Raw genomic sequence first — 26,023 nt, forward strand, 5'->3', positions numbered from 1 at the left:
GGGCCGTTGCCGTTAGCCTCGCCCTCCGTGGCGGGAGCCCTCGGCCAAAACTGGCAGTGCCTCAGACACTGGGCCGTGTTGTTAGTTACCGTTTTCTACCTTAACACTGTACATTTCAGTCATAAGTGGCACGACAAAACTGTTGTGCTGTCTCCTAGGGCCAGGGGAGCACCGAAGAGCCTCCCAATAAATCTGTGAAGTGCCCAGATGCGGAGGCACCAATGTATCAAGTAATAAAGCGGCTCAGGCCTCGGTGTGTGTGTGTGGGGGATCTTACTGAGAGAAATACGAGTGTTGTCAAATATTCTTTTCCCTCAGCCTTTAGCCAAAATCATGTTGTTCCCTCATCCCTCATGCTTCTCGAGAGGGGAAAAAAAATGCAGGTGAGCCGTTGGTTTGGTAAGATGGTTTTGAGTCATTTGTGATACACTTTTTTGCCAAAGGTGTATTTCTACTGACAGCTTTAGCTGTATTTAATAACACCCTGGAGGCATTCAAACACAGTGCTCGGGTCTCTGTAGAACAGGGGTGCCCCCGTCTATTAGAATAAGCCGTGTATGAGGACAGTAACACCCTTTGGAGCTTTTCCTTTCAGGGAGCTGTGGCAGACCTTTTCCAAGTGGCCTGGCTGTGTTAGCTGCTCCTGAAATGTTTCTTCAGTGAGAGGCTACATGAGAGGAAAAGTTGGACCAGCGCAGCTGCCTATTCAGTCATCGTCACCGTAGCAGTGTGATGGGTCACTTGGTGTTCTCCTTTCTGTTAAAAGTGGGGTTTTCATTTAGCACACTGGCAGTGTGCTGTCAAATTGAACTAAACCAGAACGGGGAGGGGGAAAAATCCAAAACATGCCCAAATCCAATCTGCTTGCACTAATATCTCAATTTCCACTGGTAGCATTTCCTAATGTGGAGAAAACCCACATCTCATTATTGTTTGAGTCCTGTGAGGGAGTGTTTGGCTCACACGAAGTGCCTTAAGTATCTGAAGACCAGGGCTGATAATATCCAGCCTAGCTTTTGAAGGATTAGTGACAGGGTAGTCCTATAAAATTGAATAACAAGTGAGTGGAGTTTAAATACTTAATGAAATAGAGAATTAAAATGATGCCAAAAGTGCATCCTTAATGTAAGCCTTCAAGATCATTTTGATGATCGGGACAGATAAGATAGAAGTCTATTCAGCAAAATAAGAAATATGAAAAATACAGCCATATTATGATTTCTGTAGATTTTCTCTTAAGTCTGACAGTTCTTCAACAGTCTAGAAGGCTATGGTCCATCAGTCTGCAGCATTTTATGAGGCTGTGTGTGTGTTTTTGTGTTTTACACAGAATTATCACTATCTTATGGGCAGCCTGCAACCTGAACTTTAACATACGTTTTCACCATGAACTAAACTGCTGTCTAGTTAAACAGTTCAAGTTTATACAAACTCTGTTAACAGCCAAAATATAATGTAAACATGTATTCATCTTGAAGAATCCTCAGACGCCTTGCAGAAGAATGTTGCAGAGGCCTACCCATACCATTTCAGAGACTTTAACCTATTAGAACAGAACAGACAATCGCAGTTGGAAGGGACCTGTGATGATCATCTAGTTGAACTGCCTCACCAGTTCAGAACTGACCAAGCTGAAGCATGTTGTTAAGGGCATTGTCCAAATGTTTCTTAAACACTGTCAGGCTTGGGGCATCAACCACCTCTCTAGGAAGCCTGTTCCAGTGTTTGACCACCCTCTCAGTAAAGAAACACTTCCTACTGTCCAGTCTTAAACCTCCCTTGGCACACTTTTGAGTCATTCCCATGTGTCCTATCACTGGGTATGAGGGAGAAGAGATCAACACCTCCCTTTTCACTTCTCTTCCTCAGGAAGCTGTAAAGAGCAATGAGGTTGCCCCTCAGCTTCCTTTTCTCCAAATTAGACGAGCTCAGAGTCCTTATCTGATCCTTATAGTACATTACTTCCAGCCCTTTACACCAGCATTGTTGCCCTCCTCTAGATGCACTCAAGGACCTTCACATCCTTCTTAAACTGCAGGGCCCAGAACTGCACACAGCGCTCCAGGTGAGGCAACACCAACACTGAATACAGTGGGGTAATCACCTCTTTTGACAATCTGGTTACACTGTGTTTAATGCACCCCAGGATGCAGTTTGCCCTTTTGGCTGCCAGGGCAATTAATAAGAGTATTGATTAATTTAAGCCACATCTGACGTAAGAAGTGGCCAATCCTTTAAATAAAAACATTGCAGACAGTGGAGATGAAAGAGCAACAGAGAACCTTTCTACTGTTAAAGTAAGTGCTACCAGATCATTACCATTAGCAAGAACAGAAAAAAATATTCCTCTATGCCTCATCTGCAGACTCAGACAGATGGGTTCAGGCAATCTAGCTGTACTGATTGAAGATACTGTCCTCCCATCCTAGCAGGCTATACCAACCTCAGCTGGAGATTTTAATCTTTTTCTCAAGGTTGGCAGAAGAAATTACTTTTCGTGTCTTAGTGGCTTGGGTTCAGAGTCTGGCATCTTACCTTAAATTTCTTATGATATGGGTTAGGAGCAAAGGGAATCTGAAAGGTAATCTCAGGGAAATCAGAACAGCAGCCTCTCAGAAACCAGCATATCCTCACTGTGAAGCCATGACAGTCCAGGTATAATCAATGAATTGAAGTCACAGATATGAGCGTATTCCATTCTTCTGAACTTTACACTACAATCAGCCAAAGGGAAGCGACAGACAGCTGTGGGTTCTAAAAGATCCAGGCAGACAACTGTTTGCCTGAATTATAGGTCTGAAGACCCTCAGATTCTGGGCTTTATGGAAGCAACCGAGGCAGGAGCACATTCCCTTATGCCAGCAGTATGAGCCCCTCTGACAGGTGAAGCAGGCATCTGGGTTTATTAAACCACCACTAAGACTTAACAGATTTGATCTGTCAACACCTCAAAAGACTAAGTCAATATCAAATTTATCTGCATGTCAGAAAGCAGATAGTTTGGTACCTATAATTCCATTACAGGAAAAAGAAAAAAAAAAAAAGAGGAAGATTAATAAAACAAAAATACATTCTGGGTGGGGGAGAAAGTAATACACAATGAGATCACTGCTCTTGTTTTCCAGTTTTCCTCTGTATTTAAGTGGTTTGTTGATCCAATGTCAATAGAGATAGATCCATTTTTTTCTTCAGTGCTTCATTTGACTTTATACATGCTGATGAAAAAGACACATGGATTAAGCATCCACTAAGAAGAATAAAAACAACTCATATAAGGGCAGTATAAGGCTCTGAGATTCTCTAGTTGCATGTTCTAGACTACTTCTATGCAGAGTCATTGCACTTAACAGCTTAATCTATTGATCTGTTTTAACTGTCCTGGATATTGCTAGGATGCCTGTTCCTCTTTTTCTAGGAAGTTCTCTATTTGTCTGATGTCCAAGCATTTATCAAAACTGGACAAGCTCCTTTCAAAACTCAGAACCCAGAGATAATAAAATATGTCAGTGCTAATCTACAACGCAAAGAGTCCTGTACAAAGCAGAAACATCTGACAACTAGAAAATACAGGACAGCCACAATAGTATAAAATATTTAGCTTTAACTGCAAATTTCTGAAAACAATTCTGACTACCTAGTTAGAAAATTTCCACTTAATATGCTTATTTGAATAGATTATTATAAAAAATAGTTTTCTTAGGATACATTTGAAAGCATTAGACAGCAGTTTCATTTTATTCTTAGTGTTCTGTACAAAAGATAGGAATCTAATTTGTATATAATTAGGTAATTACTGCACTGGAACATATTCAGTTCTTGAAACACATCTTGAGTCATTCTATATTCTGCTGATTTTGTAGGAATTTCTTTTACATACATGCTGTTGTGTGAGTGTGGGACTGGCAAAACCGTGTGACTTACTTTAGTAGTATAAGCTCTTTAGCCTGACTATGGATATGGATTAGTTAGCACAGCTCAGCCTCTCTGAGTAGATGACCTCAAAGGGAAGAAGGCTAAAATATAGTAATTAATATTTTCATAAGACAACTCAGTTTCTAAAGCGTCTTAATTAAAGACAGACATGAGGATGAGGTCCTGCCTAAATTAAACATAGATGTTACTGAATAACAGAATTAAGAAAGCACTCTTCATGTCCCAGAGTCTTTGACTTTTTTGAAGATGTACAGATTGGGAAGGAGTTAGGTTTGGCTTTTAGGTTTTGGGTTTTTATTCCCAGTGACTTGTGGGTAACTTTAAAGTCCCCAGAAAAGAAACACACATGAAGGCCAGGAAACGCTTAGAGGCACAAACATTTTACCTTCCCTCCCACTCAGATTTCCTTCCCTTCAACACCACCACCTATTCCTCCTCACTCTTTCTTCACATAACCTGTTTTCCCATCCCTTCTCTGTGCTTACTTTGTCAGCTCTCCACACTTTCATTCAAACGTTTCTCTTCTAGTCCCTTTCTTACCTCACACGTCCCGGTCCTGCTCTACTTTGGCTGACTGTTCTGCATTTTTGAGGATAAGATGTTAATGAGAAAAGGAAGGTATTTTGAGGGTTAAAAGCCATTTTACTCTTCCTTACATTGAGACTTACTTTATTTTTAGAGAACTACCCACTTCATGCAAGGTCATCAGGCACCTTCAAAATATGTCAGTCTTCCAAATATATCACCTCTCTGTTCTCAAAGAAAGAATGTTTGCAGCTTTGCTTGGAGATCATATTGCATTTTGGCAGGCCTTACAAGATAAATACAATTTTAATCTAACTGGGAACCTAGGTCAAGTACAAATTATAAAGCTTAATAGATAAGGAGAAATCTGAGGAAAAAAAGTCTCATTTTTCTTCATAAAGACTTTCTCTATCTTACAGATTCTGCTGATACTGTTTTTTTCCTCTGCATGCCCACCATGTTGTACTTCTTTCAGCTATTACTGATGGTAATTTGTTACAAATTATTCCATTAAGCTTTTATGTTACATCATTATTACTTAGGGTAATGCCAAACCTTTTGGGTCAGGAAAAAGGCCATACTCCCCTTTCTGCACTTTCTTCCTCCACCTTGTATTGACACACAAGTTGTTTGTGCAGTCTCTGCAGAAAATCAAATACAAGAATTAGCTGTGTTATCTGTTTTTTGTGGCTTAAAGTGTTTGTTGAACAACTGTCTCAGCCCATAGCATAAGAAGTTAAACATCTGACTAAGCAGTTTACTACTGCTAGATTTGTATTCTGGAATAGAGAGTCCAAATATAAAACAGAGACAGAATTATGTGGGCTGAGGGCAATACACAAAACTGATTTGGGGAAATATGTGTCTGTCAGGTAGGTGTTTCTTGCCTACAACCTTTAGGCAGTAGAGAACTATTTTTAGAAGATTTGCTTGTTATTGCTCTCTCCTCCATAAGAATAGTATTAAAAGATGTTCCCTACAGAAAAAAAATAAAAGCAAGCTTTGCTCTACATATGTGGATTTTTTTCCCTTTTTTTGAAGGGCAGGCGGCTTCAGATCATTCTTTTCTTTTCTATCTTCCATTCTTATTGAAACTGAACTCATCTTCATTTCACCTTACCGAATCATTCAGTTGGTATGCAGGGAATGCTTGCTTTCTAACCTTTCCTCTGCAAATCAAACAGTAACAAAGACCTTTGTCTTTGGAAGCTAGGAGAATGGTGGTGGTATAAGAACGTAGGCCTAGTTCCCTGCTGTTTAACAGTCGGCTTTGATAAAACACTCAATTTGTAAAGCATAGGTCAGTATCTCTGATGTGACCCTTACAAGCTGCTGAAGACTAACCAGTGCCTCCATTCTGGTGCTTATTGCAGCTATGTCCGCTCTGGTTGCTGAGTTCTGCTTTGCAGTAACTCTTGCTTGCACAGTTGCTCTGTCTTCCACACAGTGCAGTGACTGGGTCTCTTACAAAATTCTAGAAAGAGCCTCCTTCTGCTGTAAGCCCTAATCCATGGAACTGTCTTCCTACAGCTTACACAGGGCTACTATCAAGCACATATAGGGTATAACTGAGGTTTTGGAGGAGGGAATTGAAATTACTTACTCTTTATCTCTGTTTCAATGAAATTTTACACAAAAATTTGGCAAAAAGCCCACCTTTTCTTTTTTTGCCAAAACCCCTTTTTCCTACAGTCTATTGATTGCAAGGGGATTATTGGGGGTGAGTGTGGGGATGGCAGAAGCACAATGAAATTAAAATCTGTATCTTTATATAAACTGCACTGGCTAGTGTCCATCTGACATAACTGTTCTCAGCTAGGAACAAAAAGAATACCAGGTCTCTCCCTGCATGTACCATTACCCCAGGGAATGCTGTGAGGAGGAAAACTCTGCTTTAAACGGAGTGGAATAGTTTGTGCCTCTTTGTCTATAACTGTGACGCCACAGACAACTGCAGATCTGCTGTACATTCATTGGTATCATTGCCTCTACATATTAATGTAAGCGAGTTTTGAGTGGGCTTGCAAGCTCTTAACAAGCAATAGTCAGGATTTTCTTAGCATTGCTGTTTACTACTACTGGTTTCTTGTATAATTAGTGTCATGTACTAGCATCATGCTGACGCTGGGAAACTCTGGATGGACACCTGGCATCAATACATCATTGCAGTGAAGGATCTGATAGTGAAGAAGTGTCTGGATTTGGTACTATTTCTAGCTGATCAAGATGTGAAATGACTATCTGGTCAGCTGAATTACGGAATCAGAAGTTCATGGAGGTAACCAACAATCACGTGATGGGAAGCACAGCTAAGTAACTACATGGTTTTCTCATCCATAATGGAGTCTGATGCGCTGTCCAATGATCTGGAATCAGGATAGATCACTTACAGTCTCTCTCTACTGTGCCCCAGTGACTTTTACTACATCTAGAATGAATTTTAATCAGCACACAGCTACACATTCAGATTGAAAGTTTCTGGAAAGACAGTCCCAATGCTTTCACCATGCTTTTTTAGTAACACAAGTTATGAAGTTTGGGATTTCCAAAATAAGACTGAGACAGTGAAGGCAGTTGTATTTACATAGCGAATGTTGATCTGGATATGTATGCCTTAATTTCTCTCTGTATATTGGATGTTCAGTCTTATGCAGCCTGAAGAAAACACTCAGATAAAATTATTGTAGAAACATGCATTGACTGATTTTTAGAAATAATTGTGACCAGCAATTCCTGCTAGATTGATGATATGTTTAGCTGATGCTCTCAATAGTTGTGTCTGAAACTCAGCTTGTTACTGTTTGATAGCCTTTACTGACGTAGACCATGTGAAATTGTATGCAGTTCCGTAATTGATTATTTTTTTGTGGCATTCAAATGTCATTGTAATTTTTTGGAACAAATTAATGAACTGCCTTGTCTATCAAGAGAAACAGAGCTGAGAACCATGGAATATGTTTTTTTACAATGTACATGTTGAGAAACAATAAACAATATAAATTAACTGCAAAACAGTCAATGTTAAGTACTAAAATTGGAAAGTAACTATTGGTTAATTTTAAGCAAAATGAGAACCTTGGTGTGTATGGGCTCATGAACATTTGATGTAGTAAAGAGAGTAAGAAATATGAGAAGAGTACTCCATTTTTAAATGGAAATGAATAGCTGAAAAGTTTTTATAAAACATTTTAACTAAGCTACTATCTGGGCCCTCAGTGAGCCCACAGGCTCTAGTTGCCTTGACCCAGCCTGTATCCATCTTTTTCTGTAAGCCCCCTCTGATTTGGAGTAATTTCCCCATCTCCCAGGCTTTGGCTGCCTCTGTTCACAGGCAGCTATGGTGTAGCACAACTGTGTAATTTTGGATCAGACTGCTCTGTGAAGAGCTAGGTCATGAGAAAGCTGTGAGAAACCTCAGATGGGACCAGGATGCACATTTCCACCCATGCACACTCCACCCGTTAGCTCATGAGCTGCATTTCAGCTCAGGCCTTGCTGTCAGTTCCTGCCTGAACTATGTTCCATGTATGTGATGCCTGGCCTCGTACCTTGCCACCTCTGATCTTGCCTTGTCTCCCAGGGTTGACCTTAGACCTGCCAGGTGTCTGCAGAGTTGTCTGGCCATCAGTGGACTTTTGGTTGAACCTGGTTACTGTCACGAGACCTGCTTTGCTCTTCTTGCTCAGGTGTGTGTGGTTCTACACCCTTGTTAGAAAGGGCATTGCTCCCATCTGCTTGCCATCCTGGCCCATCCTTTTGACTCACCTTCCTTTGCAAAGCAGCTCATTCTTGCTGTTTCCTGACAGCTTAAACCTAGAAACATTTTTCTACATTAGCTTTAAAAGCTATAATGACACAGGTTTATATAAGATTAACTTTTAGCACAGCAAATGCATAACTGTTTTCTTAGTTACGTGCATGCACCTGTGCCTATCCTGCATTGCTGACAGCAATAAGACTAACAACAGGACAAAGATCAGCTGCACAGAAAGGTAATTTATTTGTGTTCCTCTCTGACTTCACTCATTTGAGCAGCTGCAGAACCAGTTTATTTGAGTAAAGTTACACAGAATTAGGGACTAGGGCCATAAGAAGTAACAAGGAACACATGACTCAGTCATACAAGGAAGGTATATACAAAGAGCAAATTATTCTAGATTAAGAAACTATTTAAGACTGGAAGTGAAAACATCTTATTCCCTTGGTTTAGATTTGGAGCAAATCACTCTATTATTATGGGAGATCATACTAAAAATAAAAAAATCATGTAGGATAAACAAAATCTATATCTACAACATGTTATATCTTAAAAATACACTCTACATGCCAAGCAAAACTAATATGGTATTTAGTAAAAAGTAGCTTAGTAACTCCTCATGCAAAATACAAAAACTTCAGCAACTATGCCAGCCAATTTTTCATTAATACATAATAGATGCAGAAACGCTGCCTTAACAGATTTTTTGCAGACTTAAGTGAATTACCTTATCCATGCCTCTGCCTGGGCAACCAGGCTGGTTACTTATTTAGATTTCATCCAACATTCTGGCAATGGGTGGTTCTTCATAGCAGGAAGGAAGGTTGGGAGCCTTTGAGCTGAGTACTAAGCCAGGCTGGTTGTTGATGAAAACAAGGTTGTGGGGTGTCAGTTGTGTAAAGCCATACAATCTGCAGGAGTTCTGTATGGGACTCACAGCGTGCCAGTGATGCCAGGGAAAAAAAAAAAAGTATAGCCTACAGGAGCAAGAAAGCTAAATTGTACGTGGTAGTTGCACTGGGATAGACATATAATTTCTTAGCCCACCCCTTCTATGTGCTCTGCAGAGACCCTAATTCTCTGTGTGCTGGCTTTATGCTATTTAGCTTGTGCACTGTACAGAACTCTGCCTCATTGCAACATACAGAGACATACCTTACTGCAGGATCTGCACAGGGCGTGTATGTTGCCCTGTGCTTGTCTGCTTTATAAATGGCCACCACATACGCTGCAAGAGGGGTCGGTTGTACCTCAGCTTCTGACCTTAAGGCAGCAGAGCAGCTGGTTGTTTCCTGTACTCATTCTTTTTCTAGACAGTAGGTCACAATAAGTGATCCTACAAAGGCTTTTAAAAGCACGTTTTTGGAAATCAGATCACTGTCTAAGTTTTAGAGCATTGTAACAGGAGTTTCTAGGGAGACCTTCTCCGTAAACCCCATTTCCTATTCATTTCCACCCCTGCTGTTTACTGTAGGTTCAGGATGGAGTGCGGGTGTGGCATTGCGGGCTAGCCACCTCTGTGTGATGGACAGCTTCCCTGCTGCCTCTGGTCGCCTCTAATGAGATGCAATTTTATTCCTCACCAGCAGTAGGCTGGGTTTTGCCTTTATCACTTACATTCATGCTGTTCCGTTGCTGTGCATCAGAAAACAATGCAAGCTGTACAGCTCTTGTGTGCAATACTTTGTCAAGTGTGACAATCTCAGTGATGTCTGTGTAGAGTATGTACCATCCAATAGTACCAGCTGCCTCCAAACCTTGTTATTGGCATATCAAGCCAGCATGGAATGTCCTCCATGGAACTGATCTGCTGCAGCGAGTTTGTAACTCAAGGGCATAGGACTTGCTTTATCTTACTGGCAGAGGATAAAAACTCCCATGAGGGTGTTCCAGCTTTCTGTTTTGAAATTCCATGGTAGTGTCTATGCATATTAACCTCCCAAGCATCAACACCTGGAAAAATTTAGCATCCAGAGTAACTGTGACTGATTTCAGTGTGTTTGTTTAGTTGGAAATCACACACACCATAAATTGTGAAAGGCCAGGGGGTTCTGAAACAGCTTTCAAAGATGGCATCTAGCCAGCTTTAGTGTCAGTCCGATAGGGTCTGAGTATGTAAACCAAAGCTTTTCAGTGTGCTTAACATCATCTGTTTCAAAGAAAAAACCGTCAATGCCTGGCAGTGTTCTAATTTGCAAGCACAGAAATTCTATTAAATTTTTGTGCCTGTTTATACTTGCATTAGCAGATACAACAAAGCCCAGCAACAGACTTCCAAATGCAACTTTATAACAAGAACACAATACCAATCAGCAAAGAATGACTTTCACTGGAGATTAATCGCACTGTACTGTGAATGAGGATGCTCCTTTGGCACTAGAGGGAGTTGCTGTTTCCCGACAATAAACCCTGTTCCACGCAGCTAAAGTTTAAACATATGGGGACTTTTTTTTGGTTTACAGAGTTTGTATGCAAACTGACTGAACAACAGACCAAGATGGGAGACAAAGAAGGCATTAGACTGAATGTTTCTGAACAAGATGTGACACAAAGCAAAGTTTACAGCCAGTTAACATCAATTTTTATTACAAATCTTAAATATATAGTAAATTATTTGAATTAATCTCCTTCTTTGGACCTCATTTGCTCCTCTACCCTTTAAGTTTAAGAAAGACTGGGATCTTCTTCATAGCAATACTAAAAATCTGTAGTTTATGGATAGCTCCATTGATTTTAGCAGCTAGCTTAAGTCCCTGCTCAACAGAGGCGTTTCCAAAAGAGCTTTGATTTCCAAATTCCTGAGTGATGCCTCAGTTGGTTACTTGGGTGTGGGAGGCAACGTAAAAAAAAATAATCCCTGCAAGTTTTTAGAAAAATAATTACGAACTATGGGGATGCTAACAATTTCATCACTAGTTTTGATTTTCTTTAATTTTGGATAGAAAAACTTCATTGTTTGTAGTGCTTATGTGTATTAATATGGTATTCAGACCTAAAATAATGTTCTAGAGCCTGAAGTACTCATCCCCTTCGTTGCTGTGGATAGAGTTGTGCAGGTATAAATGATGGGAATATAAGATGCAATCATGTTGATTAAGAAATCAGGTGAAGAAGAGTTGAGTTTTGGTCACTACTAACAGGAATTAAACCCAGTAAATGTCAGTAGATACCAATGGATATCACCAGATATCAGTAAATATCAACAGATATCTGTCAGTAGAAGAGTTTTAATTTTGAATGTGCACTAGGGATAAAACCACTTTTATTTACATAAATCCACTCTGAGAGTCAACAGCATGCTACAAACTACTGTCTCGAAAAAACCAGCTCTCTTTTTATGTAGAGAGGCTCTAGAATGTTTAATAGTGTAATTTGTATGCATTTGGTTTAAAGAGGAAAATTCTTTACAATTATTAGTGCAAAGAGAGTATGCTCCCTACGTTTATCCCCATCTCTGCGAACATGTCTCCTCTGCTCTGATGCTCTAGTATATACCTAATATGTAAGAACGGATACCAAGATGGTGTAAAAAACATTTGGATTGAAGAATAAATTAACACAGTAGATAATGAAGCCTCTTCTCATTTGTATTTATTTTCTCAATTGCTATAAAACTTGCTGCATCTTTTAGACGAAATATTATCAGTTGTCTTGGAGATTCAGATCTTCATATTTGCTGCTAGTAGAGATGATGCATTGTCTTTCTGTGCACCCATAAACTCCATTGCATGGCTAATTAATCTGCTGTAATAACAGTGAACTTAGTAATGTAGTTTATGGCTTAGCTTTCAAGTTTGCAATAGTATATATCTGAAAGTTTTTAATTGTTTAGTGTGTTGGCCTCGAAGGCACTAAAATTTGCACAACACATGCATGGTTTGACCATTCAAAATTAATCACAGTAATGCAATTAGAAGTCTTCTGAAGTGTGTGAGCTGTCCAAATTATAATGAAATGGAAATTTGTCTTTGTAGTCATTAATTACCACATTAACTGAGCACTTTCTTGCACCTTTAAACCTTGGAGATTTTATTAGAATATTGGATTAAATAAAAATATTATTTAGTCTTTTCTCAAAGGGAAAAGTGAAATACATAAACTTTTCAGGATAGGCTGTTGCAGATGTATTTGAAAGATTTTGAGAATGCATTCAGTGAAAGAAAAATCCTTGGCATCAGCCATGTTCCCTAAGTATTCCTTCCCTTTGAGGAAATGGAACACGTTCCCTTTTTAAATATTTGCTGACTTCTTTGGAATCCATGCCTGAGCAGAATATTTTTTCCATGATGTTTAAATGCGTTTCCTTTTTTGGTTCTTCTGTTTTCCCTCTGACTCCCAAAATAATGCATTCAGGGGTATGTTAGGCCAAGGGGAATTTTCGTGGAGGCATGAAATGTGAAGTGCTTCAACCACTCCAGCTCATTTCTATACTCTGTGAGAACTTCTGTATTGTCTAGGAAGATGTCTTCATAACAACCTGAATTATTTTGTTTTCCCTTTGCCTCTGAGTATGACCTCCTTAGTAAGACCAAGGATGTTAGTTACTTGTAATTAAAAAGTTGGGATTTTTTTTTCCTTTGACACTGTTATAATTTACCGAAATATAGCCTAATTAATGTATTATGTCTGTAGGAAAAGCTAACCACTGTGAGATCTAGGTCCTATTGCTTATCTTCTATTATTAGTGGTACTTTATCAGAAAGTGCAGTTCTGGCAATGCGTTAGTTTTAAGCTGGACACTGAGGCACAAAGCAATACATTTCCCATTTGCTTTCTAGCTGACAGTCCATTCATCTCCTGGTACAATTCCTGTGAGGAATTAATCAGACTTAATGATGGCCTCATGATGTCCTTTTTGATGTTGTGCACTCTGCTGGTGCACCCTTGAAAAATGACCTAACAGAATTTTTGCTTCTCTTTCCTAAGTATGCTTTGTGACATGTTTTCCTAGATTGTGTTGGCTATCACAGGCTTTTTGTGTTATTTGCTTGACTTTGATTTTGAGCTTTGTAAGCGTATTCCTTATTACCCTGAGGATGTGAGCTTCATACCTGTGTCGTCCTTTTTACTGGCATTTTCAATTTTTAGTCATTCTGATGAATTAGACTGCCATCCATCTGCTAGAAGCCTTGCTTTGGACTGAGTAGATCTTGAGCTAATTCTAAATAATGTGCCTAGATTTAATTCTAAATCTGCCAGTCTTTTCAGTGCTTTCTGAAGCTTTTCAGCTGTGTCCTAGATTTCAATATTCTTTTACTTCATGAGAAAACAAATTTGATTCTTCAGTATTTATTCAGCCACAGATACTTCTAATGTAACCTTGTACGCTAGATAAAACATTTCTGTGTTTCATTTTATGGCACAGCTATTGTACTTCTTACATTACTATGCTGCATTTTCACTGCCTCCTTTGACCTATATTAACAGGAGATGCCTAAACTTGCCATGTATTTCAGCACCAGTCACCATAAAAAGGCGACCTTCTCAACTTTTTTTCTTTTAATGGTGCCTATTGCTTTTGTATACATAGTGTAAGTGTTTGAACTTCCTTGCATTGTCTGCTGTATTTCTGGAGAGTTAGAGCTGTGATTGAGCCTTTAGGGTACGTGTTTTAATTTTATTTCTGATGTTATGTGACATTAAGTAGACTCTAGGGTGCAGGATGTATAGCAGAGATCAACTATATTAAGTGCTTTGATTCCTGTTGGGCTTGAATTTCTTGATCTTCTCTATTATGTAACACAAATTTCTCAGAGGTACAGCTCTTCATAATGGGTGCCACTGACGGTACAGACAATGTAGGGGAAGTTCAGAAGCCAGTGAAACAGGAAGGTATGTGCTTCCTGGTCAGTCCTTCCATGAGTGCATTCCTGGGTAGCTAAAAGCAGCATTAGTGAGAAGAAAATAACTATTCTCCAAGGAAGAAACATCAATTGCATTGTACTACAGATTGTAAATTAAAAATGCACCACCTTGGTTCTGTGCTATAAATGGATATTCATTCCTTTTTTTGTAAAACGATACTGCATATTGCTTGCTGTTTATTTCTACCTCCCCAGCCCAGGTTGAAGCAAACTGCTCTTGGCCAAAGAAAAATAAGTTGGTGACATTAGCTCTCTTGACTTAAATTAAAGTGGAAAATTTTCCTGAGAAAGAGGTTGATGCAAAAGTATTTTTCTACCTTTGCCTCACTTTTGTTTTTTTCCTTTTAGAGAGACATAAGCCTGAGGACCTGTACTGCATTTAAACAGCTTCATAGAATTAACATTTTTGAGAACTGTGCTAATTTTACACTAGGGAAATGTTAAGGAAAAAAAAAAGTGGAAAGAAATTGCTTTGTGTATTTCTTCCCATACTTATCAATTAATAAGGTCATTAGTACCTCTGAATACATAAACACAGTTCCTATTCTCTGTGAAGAAGATTACTTGAGTGCAAGGAATGTGTCAGAAGTGTTATACACAAAATTTTTGTAGATAGAAGTGTTATTTTCCCTCAAAACTTCTAAACTAAAGAAAAATAATCTTAAAACCTATGGCATCAGGGCATCATTTTACTTTCATGCAGAGAAAGCTTTATTGTTTCCCCTTAAATCCTTCTCTTTTCTTGTGCCATGGCTTGGGTTGGCTTGCTTAGATCTATTTTCCTTTGTAATATTTTCCTAAGATTCAAATTACCCTGAAACGCTTTGTTATCTCTGCCTATGGTTGATGACCTCTGACTTATTTCTGGTACACTGCATCATCAAACAACACCAGTTTTCCTTCTGAAGCTTTACGAGAGTAAGAAAATCCTGTGGTTATGTCAGGAGACTTGTCTCCTATTTCTCCCTGGGTTATAAACTTCCTGGCATTTAACTGCCAGGATTTTGACACGGGGTTTATGTGCAGCCTCTGAAGACTGCATCTAACCTAGCCTTTTTTGGCAAACTCCCCATTACGCTCTTAGGCTGACACTGGAGCAGCTCCACCTCCACTCCACTGGGAATTCTAAAGTAGACCAGCCGCCTGTGTTGCTATCAAAGTGTTGTCTAAACTTGGTTAGAACAGATCTCGCTGGCAAAATAAGGTGATAGCAACTGCCAAAGGCCACGCTGGTGCTCCGAATGTGGTGTGACAGTCCTCATTGTTGTTAGCAAAGAAAAACCCTAAAACTCTCTCAAACTGAATGATGCTTGTCTTTGTTTCTGCCTAGAAGTGCCATTTCCCCCCATTAGCAATAGAATTCCATGCCCTTCTCTACTGAAAGCAATATGAATTTGATTTCTGACATGAAAGAATCTGGGATCAGATTAAATTACTGTATGGGCTGTGTTTTCCCTGGATAAGACTCTATTCCAGTTTATGAAGCACATGCTGTATATGAGTTTATTTATAGCTTTTAGATGATGATTTTGTTCAAGCACTCTTCTAAACAAAAAGAAAGGAGGTGCGCAATCTTTTGAAGACCTGTCCTGTTCCATCTGATATTTATCTCAGATCCTTTTTATTTGTTTTGCATGAAGTGTTTTGAAAATTATGTGGAGGACCTATAGAATTTTTATATCTGACATCAGATTAAGTGAAGTCTAATTTGGATGGGGAAAGTTCTTACTGAGACCCTTCAAAGATTGGTTATATTGTTTGTTTAAATCATTCTTTCTGATGGCAGTTTCAAATATTTATGAGATGTTTTTTAGGGATCCAATGCCTGTCTTGTCAGTTAGGGGTTGACCTCTCCTGATCAGGATTTCAAGGTCACCCAAAACTGGTCCCTATTTTCCTCCAATAGGATAGTAAGATCAGACATTCCTTCTTCATTTCACACAAACAGGATGCCAGAAAAATTAGAACAAATTTCTCCATTGTCCTGTGTATCTTATAAAGAAGAAAGAAAATCGTCTGCAAACACATGGATTCTTCCTCTTACTGTCATTGCAGGTTGTTAGTGTCTACGATCTGTTTTAACAACTTTTGTAACTTTAATGCTACCTCATTTTCTGAAACCATAGCCCTATTTTTAGGCTGTAACACAGTATGACCATAGTAGGGGGAAGTTTATGATTGACTGAAGCTGGCAGAGCTCAGAGTTTAGAATGTCTGAATTTGTGAAACTGCAGCTAAGCAGTGCATCTGTGGAAAAGACCAAGGTCAGGAGAAGTTAAACTGAAAAATGACAGCTTCCTGAACTTGTGGTTTGACTATTCTAAAAAATTAGCACTTGCTTCTGCCTTTGGAATCACATCCAATACTCTCATATCAAGCCACGTAGGAATGCACATTCAGTTTTGCAGAACAGGCTCTCAAAAGTCAAAGATCAAAGCTGACAGCTGAGTTTTAGGAACCAGAGAGATGGAATCATAATTCAGCTCTATGCATATTTGAGGTTATCTCCACTGGATACTCCTGTCAAGGCTGACTGTGATATGAGAGAGCAAGCATTACAAGCAAATTCACTGGAGAAGAGGGAGAAAAAAATACGGCTGTCTTTTTCTGTCCAGCAACCAGAAGAGGATTAGATAAATGACCTTGTCAGGCTCTTATAAATCTCAGTTTCTGCTGGTTCTTCAGAATCAGTGAAGATAACAGTCAATTCTGTGCTGTGGGGTCCTGCTGAACATAATGTTGCTTATCTGTTATATCAACATTAAACCTGCAGACCACAAAATAATTAGCCCAGCATTTGCATGAATTAGGCAATATGCAGCGTACTCCTTTTATGGGGTTTATTTTTTTTTTTTGTTTTAACTAATCTTATTTATTGTAATATGTAAGAAATTTTTGGTTCGTGTGTTTTTCACAAGCTATTATAAATTGTCTGTTATCAGCCAAATTAAAATCACTCAGTGGCGAACCCTAGCAAACAAAATGTCATCCCTAGCTTGGGGGGAAAGTTGCACACATCACACATTCTAGAGTTAATCAAAGTATAACCCTCAAGCCTATAAACCCCCAAACTGTAAAAAACCCCAAAGTTTTACTGCCTTTTACTGCTTTTTACATATTTATTGACTGGTTTTATTGGTGAGAGCTAAAATTTAGAACTCAGTGGCAAAATATATTTCAGTAGTTTATTGAATTTACAAGAGATTTATTTTCATAGTAAAAAGCTGTTAGAATATAGGTATCATGATTTGCTGTAAGGTTCTTGCGTTCTGTGTTAACATTACTCATAGAAAGGTAGGAAGTCTCTATAATCTGCCCAGCTTGTAAAAAATTGTCATGAAAAAGGCAGTGAATATTAGGCTTGTTTTAATACAATGTTCCGCAGTTTCAGAAAGTGTTTCAAACATACTGTTTTTTGTCATGTCTAAATATTTCAGTCACACACACTGAAATATCTACGAGTATTTTTATGCAGATCTGTGAAGTAAAAAAGTCAATCATGTTGCATTAGAAAGTTCTATTTGTTTCAAGTATGTTTCTGTAGATGAAACTGCTTGCAGAATGGAGTCTGAAATTAGTAATCTGAAGTACTTTCTGCATAAGTAGTCATTAGAAAGTTTTAACTGAATTTTTGTCCCTTTCTCAGTGCCAAAATGTTAAATGTTTGTGGTTTGTTTGTAATTTCTAGTGCACAGCCCTTTCCTTTTTTTTTTTTTTAAACTGTTATCCTATTGTGTGGTGGATTCAAATGCTACCTAAATAGTATTTTTAAAGATGATGTGAGTTAGATACAGCTCTGCTGTGGATGAATAAGGGGATTAGAGATGGGTCCAATTTGAATGAGAGTGGTTCTTAAGCTGTAAGATACTGCAAGCTATTACCAAACAACTACACAAATTGCTGTTGCTGGCGTATGAGATCAGAGCCCAAGTGGCACAAGCTAGCATTATATTATCAATAAATATACACTCTGCAGTACAAGTGCTCTATAGCAATACTTTTAGGATGTGAAAATGTTTTTTCAAATTAGGCATAAGATTCCAGGTGTATAGATAATTCATCTAGAAAGTGGATGGATACTAAGCTGGGTGTTTTCACAGTGACATACAGCCTCATGTCTTATGAATAATAAATGTTGAAATCTGCCAGATTCCACTGGAACCACTCAGGTCTCCAAAAAGGGGGAACAAAAGAGAGCTTGAGCACTGGTTTGAGATATCACACAGCAGCACTGAATAAACTCAGCCTGATCTTGAATCTGAATTTGACCCTTAGCGAGCTCATGTACTTTTCAAATCTCTAAATGTTTAACTATAGAGCTAGAAAAACAGTGGGTAAAAATGCCTGCATGCCATTAAGATTTGGTATATCGACATTCATCTGAAATTCTACATCAAACCAAAAGGGTTTCTCTTATTCAGCAGGTTATGCTAGATAGTCTCAGTGTTTTCTTCTGGCCTCAGTGTTTGAATGAATCTATTTTAAAGAACTGTATTTGCAACTACCTATAACAACTGTTCATACATTAGCTGGTACAGAATAAGGCTGCTTCCACTATCTAAAATACACAATATATTGTGTCAGTGATATTTAGCTCACTTAGTTTCTTCATGCGCTGGCTTCCTATTTGTCTTCAGCTGCAGTTCAAAGGGTTGATTCTAGCTATGTAGAAAATACCTTCCATCCAGTTGTTGTACACATCACTTCCTCATGCACATTTAATGAAATCTAATGCAAATATATATAACATGCATAATATAAACAAGTATTCTCTCCTGCTAACCATCCCAAAGTTTGTATTCCAGAGGCTCAGACATTTTGATCAAGTTCTGTTTCAACTGGTCTAACCTGCAAATTACAGAGCACTGCAGCATAGCTGAGTAAACAAGCTATGAGAGTCTAGCTGTGCCAGCACAAACCTCAGTCCAAATGAATTTGCAACGCCTTGTGGTAGAGTAAGTTATCCTGCACACAAGGCTCTGTTTCCTGAGCTCAATTGTTTCTGGCAGCAAAGGTGGTTTGGGTACTTCTGCTGCATGCCATGCCTCTCTTGACTGTTTCCCTGCCACCAGCTTTAAGTTAAGAGAGGTTTAGGATGATGGTTATGCTGGTGGATGAGAAACCTGGATAAGAAGCTACTGACAACAGGATGAAGTGTGGGAAAGAAGCATGTTTAGCATACGTTGCAGGCTTAAAGGCACCAGGGAGAGAGGATAAGATGCATACTGATTCAGCAAAGCTAATGCTAAAGTTGGCAGATGGCAAAGTTAATGGCAGATTCTCTATGTTCTCAAAATCCTCAGGTCAGAGGTGTTTTACTCATGGACACCATGCTGGTTAAATCTAAGTGAAACCATTATGTAAGATATAACATGGTATTACAATTCATTGCAATACTGTGTTATGGAAAAGGCCAGTTAGAGGGGTCACTGCTTCTTCTAGACCTTAAAGTCCAGGAATCAATGGAACTGCATCTGAGGAAGGACTGGAGGACATACTGCTGCTGCTGTGCACTGTTCTATCTCTGCCACACTCACTCTCTGGCAGTTGCTGTAGACAACTGGGGAAGCATTAGTGAGAGAAGGCTTGGTGTGACTGTGGCATGAACTGAACTTCAGGGTTTGTGTCTGAGTCATTCCAGTGCTGACATCTATAGACAGTGGTGATAGAGGTGCACAGTGGTATGTTTTTGCTCAAAGTATTGCCTGCAGTTTAGTGGCAGATGGCTTTAGTCTCCGAAGCTCATGTGAAATGAAGCAGTGTCTCCAGCAGACTCTGTAGGGCAAGAAGGAGATGGTAAAACTGAACAAGCCCTGGGGCATTTCCATGGAACAGAGTCAATGCTTGAATGCAGACCGAGTGGGAGTAATTTCTGTACATCATATAGTTAAGTTCCTTCATATGACTATGATGGTAACAGGTTGTATGGAAATCTGGTGGTGGAAGAAGGTGAAAAAAAATAATTGGAAAGTAATTCAAGAAAGCAGTTTGCTAAGGGAGTGTTAAAAAGGTATAGAGACCCAAACCAAGATGACCAGGAAACAGAAACTGGCAAATGGAACATGAGCTGATCTTGTTCTAGAAGCTAAAACTGTGTAGCTTAGCAAAGGATGGAGAATCATCTCTGTTCCTGATAAGGGCAAACAGTATTGAATTTGTTATCTTGATGATGTTTTGCTTTCTAAAAGGTGGGATAAATAATGAGTTATTTTGATACTTTTGGGTACTTAATGAAAGAGGCAAAATTTTCATTTGGTCAGAGAGTGAAAGTAACATTCTAGAGGAGGACTGTAACAAAGCAGCTGTGTTACCTTGGAAACAGGGAGAACCTTCATTAGCCAGGTTGCTATTAATAATAATTTACAGCTAATTAAGAATACTTGTAACAAAGCATACACCATGCAGAATTGCATCAGACTAAGTCAGTGTGTATTGCCCTGAAGTCTAGCTCTACTGGGACAGACAGTTAGCTAGTAAAAAAACTAAATAGAAGCTCAATCATTTTGAAGAACATGAATAACTTAAAATAATTGACGATAGGGGCTCACTGATATCAAGATTGCTATGAAAGGTTGTCCAGCTCTGTTAGATTGCAACAGCATGTACATACTGGGAAGGGGAAAAGGGATGAGAAGAATAACATATTCTTTTGCTTAAATACAATCAAAAAGCTGCATAAAGTGCCAGTGTTTGACTCAAAAGGACCTTTGGTTAATGAAGAGGAAAGAGTCCTAAGTACATGAAAAGCTGCACTATAGGTTAAACCAAAGGTCTGTCTACTCCAGTACTTTATTCCTTCCACTAATGGGTGCTTAGAGAAAGGCTCAAGAACAGGGCAGGGATTATTTAATCAATAAACAGTCTTCAAGGAGTCAGAAGTGTAGGGCCTTTCTGAACTTTGAATATATCCAAAACACTTTGATGAACCTTGTTAAAAGGTTCTTAAAAAATAATTGCTTTTTAAATCTTTTGGCATCCCAAACCATCTTGTAATAATGAGTTTTACAAGTACACATCACGTGAAAAAGTGTTTTCTTGTGCTTGTTTTAAACCACCTGTCCCATAGCTCTTGTTTCATGAGAAACAGTGAAGAATCATTCCTATTCGCCTGAACACCATTTTGTACACTGGTTGTTTTTCCAGCTGAAACCCCTGTTCAGTTAGCTCTGTTCTCATAAAAAAACTGGGGTTTATACCTTTTCTCTTTTGACTCTGTCCTTTTTGAAGGAATATTATAAATGCTGAGTATACAGACACTAGCTGTACTATAGATTTATATACAGCACGCTGTTATTTCTGTTTTCCTAATGAGCTCATCATAGCTGTTTGCTTGATTACCCTTGAACACTGAGATGGGGTTTTCAGATGACTACTTAAAATTATTCCAAGATCTCTTTCCTGAAAGGCTATAGCTAAGTTATAGATCATCATTATGCACGCACAGAAAAAGCTGTTTTCTCCCCACGTGCTTTACTTTGTTTTTTAGCAACATTAAATTTCAGTCACCATTTTATCAGCTATTTAGTCACTACTATGAGATCCTTCTGCTATTTTTTGCACTTGATTCTAGTTTTAACTATAAGTGAATGAAGGGATTTTGATTTAAGAAGATACTGAGTAACATAGATTCCAACTCAGAGTAGTGGTTTCCCTCTATTTGAAAAGTGGCGAAATGTGTTTTTCCTGTTTTGTTTTCCCCTTATTAACTAGTTTATAACCTGTAGGAGGACTTCCTATTGTATCACATCACAGTAATCCTTCTACCAGCAGTGAATAATGGTGTGGGATTTTGTGAAATTCTCCTGGGGCTGTAATATACTTGCAGCCTGTTATCCCTTTCATTTCAGAAACTCCCTGACGAGCACACCATTGTTACTTGAGTTTTACTGTATAGAAAGGTATGGAGAGGCATCTCTATACCTGTGTAAGGCAGCTGCTTTTCCTGGCATAATTATCTTCCAGTAAATTCCATGGAAGGCAGAAAAAATTGCATTCATTATCTATAATGTAGAACATATACAGGTAATGTGTTGCAGCGGCTGACGTGATGATACTGTTATTTCATGAAAGCATTTTGTTCCACTGGTCTGGCCTGTCATTGTAACTGATTAGGAGGAGAAATGAAGGAGTCTCATTCTTATCTCCTGCGAGCAGGGCCCGAGCTTCCTAAAGGAGCATGCCTTGTTCATTCCAATGTCTTTTGAAAACTGGTCATCAGAAGGAGTGGAGCTGAGCCTAAGAATGAAGGTTTTCTGATTGTGGTCATGGAGTTTCTTTCCATAGTAAACGATTGGGGAGTTTTACATGAGCATCTTAAGCAATAGCTCTGTCTTGGAAAAGTAGTTACTCTAAAATATTTGGTTTTAAGAAATAACTGAGTTCATAATCTTTGTCTGGACTGCAAGAGATGTGCATTAAATGTTCCACCAATGAAACACTAAATTCAAATTCAAGTTTCCAGACTGCAGTGCCTCAGTATTTAGCTACAACATGAGAAGTTTAACCACCCATAATTCAGGATCAGGTTGCCCAACACTTCAGCTACCCAACCACAACACATATGGTAGGATTTTCCAGAGAGAAAACTGGGAGAAGCTGAGTTAGCAGCCCTCCCCTCTGTGCCGATTTATACGGGGACTGTAAACCTCTAACTGTATGTGGGTTCAGATGGTTTCAGTATCTTGTGAGGTGCAGAAGACAGGAGCCAGATGATATCCTGTGCACTCAAAAAGTCTCCAGTACACGGGACCGTAGAACTTTCCAGTGGGTTGAAGCACTGGAGCTAAGCTCAGTTCATGTTTTGCCGTAGACTCTCTGCACCCCTCTATGATTCAGGTCTCCAGCTGTAAAATGACAAGAACAATGATGACATCTCTGGTAACTGTGAAGATACGTATTACAGCCATGGCTAACGCAGTAAGGATGGCCACAACAGCGATCTGAGGGCGCCTACCACACAGCTTCGTACCCAGCTGGCTGTACAGGGACCTGCTTAGCTTTTTACGAGGGACCTGCTTAGCTTGTTGCAGTGATCTTGAGGTTACATCCTCTGCCCCCAAGAGATGCGACTTGACCCACAGTATCATTTTTCACAAAGTCCGGATGAACGCCATGGCTGTTCGCACGCTGACACTCGTTACGTGATGCTGCGCGTTGGGCAGGGCGGTTGTGTCCCCGACCGCCGGGCACAGGCCACCCGCCTCTCGATTCCTCCTCACGCGCGGGTGCTGCCGGCGGGCTGGCGCGGACCGGCTCCCCGGCGCCACGCTCCGCAGGGGCCCGGCCCCGCCACCGGCCCCGCCACCGGCCCGCGCGGAGCCCCACGCGTTACAGCCCGGGCACCGCCCGCGCCGGCCTTCGCGCGCGCACCCCGCGTGCGGCCGCGGCTCCCCGTGCCCCGCGCAGGTGCCGTGCCCTCCCCGCCCCCCGCGCTTGCCCCCCTCCGCCGCGTGCCTCCGCGCCAGCGTGCGGGGCACCCGCCCGCGCTCAGGGGCCCCCGCGGCTTCCGCGGCGTGGAGCGGCCCCCGGGCCGGGCCGGGCAGGCGGGGCGGCCCCGGCAGCCGAGCCGCCCCGCTCCCCTCCACAACTCGCGCGGGGGCGGCGCGGCCGTTCCCTCGCCCGGCGCGGCCCGGCCCCTTCTCCTTCGGGCGCCGCCCCTCTCCGCGCCGCCTGTGAGTCAGGGCTTTGCCGGGCACGGGCGGCAGCCGCGGCCGGAGCGGGCTGGCAGCCTCCGCCGCGGGGCTCCATGGAGAAGGCGGCGGCGGCGGCGAACGAGGGCGGCGGCAGCAACAGCAGCAGTCGCAGCAGTAGCCGCCCCACGTCGGCGGGCTCGTCCCCCTCGTCCTCCTCCGCCAGCCGCGGGTTGCCGGGCCGGGCGGCGGCCGCGGGGAGGCTGGATGGAGGCGGGGGAGGCGGCGGCAGCAGCCCCGGCTCGGCGGCGGCCAGCCCGGGGGGCACGCAGGCGCCCGGTGGCGGCGGCAGGCGGCGGGAGCCGGTGCTGGAAGGAACGCTCAGCAAATACACCAACCTCCTGCAGGGCTGGCAGAGCAGGTAAACCGCCGGGCCGGCCCCCGACGGCGCTGCGGGGCCGCGTCCTCCCCCAGCGGGCGCCGCTTCTCGCCCCCGTGCGCCCCCAAGATGGTGCCCGGGCCGCTGGCGCCGCCGCCGCGCCCCGACCCCTCCCCGGCCGCCGCGGGCAGGTAGGCCGGGCTGTGCCGCCGGCCCTGCCCCAGGCCACGCTCCTTGCCCTCCGCGCCCGCTTTCCTTCATTTGGCTTCACTCGTCTGTTTTCCCCACCGGAGGAGCGGCTGGGCGTCGGGGCGGCCCGGTGCGGGGGGCGGGCGGCGCGGCCGGAGCGGCGTCCCCGGGGCTGCCGCCGCAGGTGCGGGCGGGGGCGGGCTGGCGCTGCCCGTGCTGCTCTCCCGGCAGCGTGCCGTCCTTCGGCTGCTTCGCTGTCACGTTTATCTCGGATAACTAAAGAATGAAGACCCGGTGAAAGCCTCCCAAAATAAATGTGAAAAATGCCGGGTTCTATGGTTGTTACTATTAATTTTTTTCGCTGCGGGGTGGGACAGTGGAACCAGTTACCTGTGTGTTTAGTAAGATCTCTTCTTTTGCTGTGTCCTCCCTGTTTGACAGGTCCTAATTTATGTTGATACTGTGACAGGCCCTGGTCCTGCAATTTGCTGGGTGTGCACAGGCTGATGTGCATCTGTGGAAGTCCCAAGGAAAGTCTGGTTTTGCATCTGGTGTTTCAGTGCAAAATTTTTTAGAGTTGAAGCCAGATGGGAATTAACGATGCTGTATTTGGATCTGTTGAAATCTAGAGAGATTTTTGTTAGGGTTTTACTTCTTGTTATTAAACTTTATCCTCTTCGTGAACAGATGAAGATGAGTATCTTATACTTTTTAATGTAAGGTGGCACAGTGATGCTTTTGCAGAGATGCAAATGCTGTAGAGGGAACATTTAGAGGATTAGATGGAAACCTTAAAAAAAACAACACCCCTCCTCCTCACCCTGGACCTACTAAAAGCTGCTGGTGCTTCTATTAAGTGGTCCCAAGCAGGAAGAACGTGGGAATGGCTGTGACGTTGATGCTCTGACGCTAATGGTAAAGCATTTGTAAGTGACGGAGTTAAATATGATGCTATGATTCTGATTCCTGAGGGGCTAAATCAGTGGTAGGAGTGCTGTAGCAGTACTTCCTGAAAAGTTTCAGGAGCTGGTCTAATTCCATACACTGGAGGGCATGCAGAGGTGAGCTGGCTATGAGTGACAAGACCCTTGGGACAATTTGGATGCACACTCGTCGTCATAAAGCTAGACAGTTTCAGCGTAGACGTAGGGAAGGCCCTTTATTGTCATTTGGTTACTGCAGTTCGGTGCTAGATTCACATTAGACTTGTATGTTTGTTGATTTATGCAGTCCTCCTGTAATTTTGTTTAAAAACCAAATAGACACATTTTGATGACTAAAATGCACACTGAAAATGAAAAGCCAACCCTCCACCTTTTTTTTTTTTCCCCTTGACACCTCCATCTCTTTTTGTAGAAACAGTAACTCTTTTTACTGTGAGTTATTTTAAGGTTGCTTTCATGTAATCTGATGAAATTAAAAAATAGAGGTCGTTGCTTACAAATCTTTGTGTCTAGAAGTGCCTGTTTGTTGTATTTGGGAGCAGATTAAATCTTTGCTGACAGCTTGAAATAGCGTGTATAATCAGTGTATGTCCAAGAAACTTTTATCTGAATAACTCATGGAAAAAAGAGTTATGTCACTTAAACAATTCCACAATAGCACTTGGAAATGAATGTCTGTTTATTTTTAGCGGTCTTTTTTTAATGCTGCTTTATCATGCTTTATCAATTGCCAGTTTTCTGTAAATCTGGCTGTTTGAGTAAGTGGTGTATAATGACACAGAGCTCTTAGTCTAAATAGCTTT

At 41.2% G+C, this 26,023-nt stretch overlaps 1 protein-coding gene across 1 annotated transcript in view; it reads left to right on the forward strand.

The window, feature by feature from the left end:
* Positions 1-32: 32 nt before the first annotated feature.
* OSBPL10 (oxysterol binding protein like 10) overlaps positions 33-26,023 on the forward strand; it is a 145,956-nt gene continuing 119,965 nt past the window's right edge. Inside the window, exon 1 of the mRNA XM_080387327.1 lies at positions 33-24,129. Coding sequence (XP_080243453.1) covers positions 23,825-24,129 — 305 coding nt within the window. The 5' untranslated portion in view covers positions 33-23,824. The remainder of the gene's footprint in view (positions 24,130-26,023) is intronic.

The sequence above is a fragment of the Falco punctatus genome, assembly GCF_963210335.1.
Source record: "Falco punctatus genome assembly, chromosome: 4".
NCBI lineage: Eukaryota > Metazoa > Chordata > Aves > Falconiformes > Falconidae > Falco > Falco punctatus.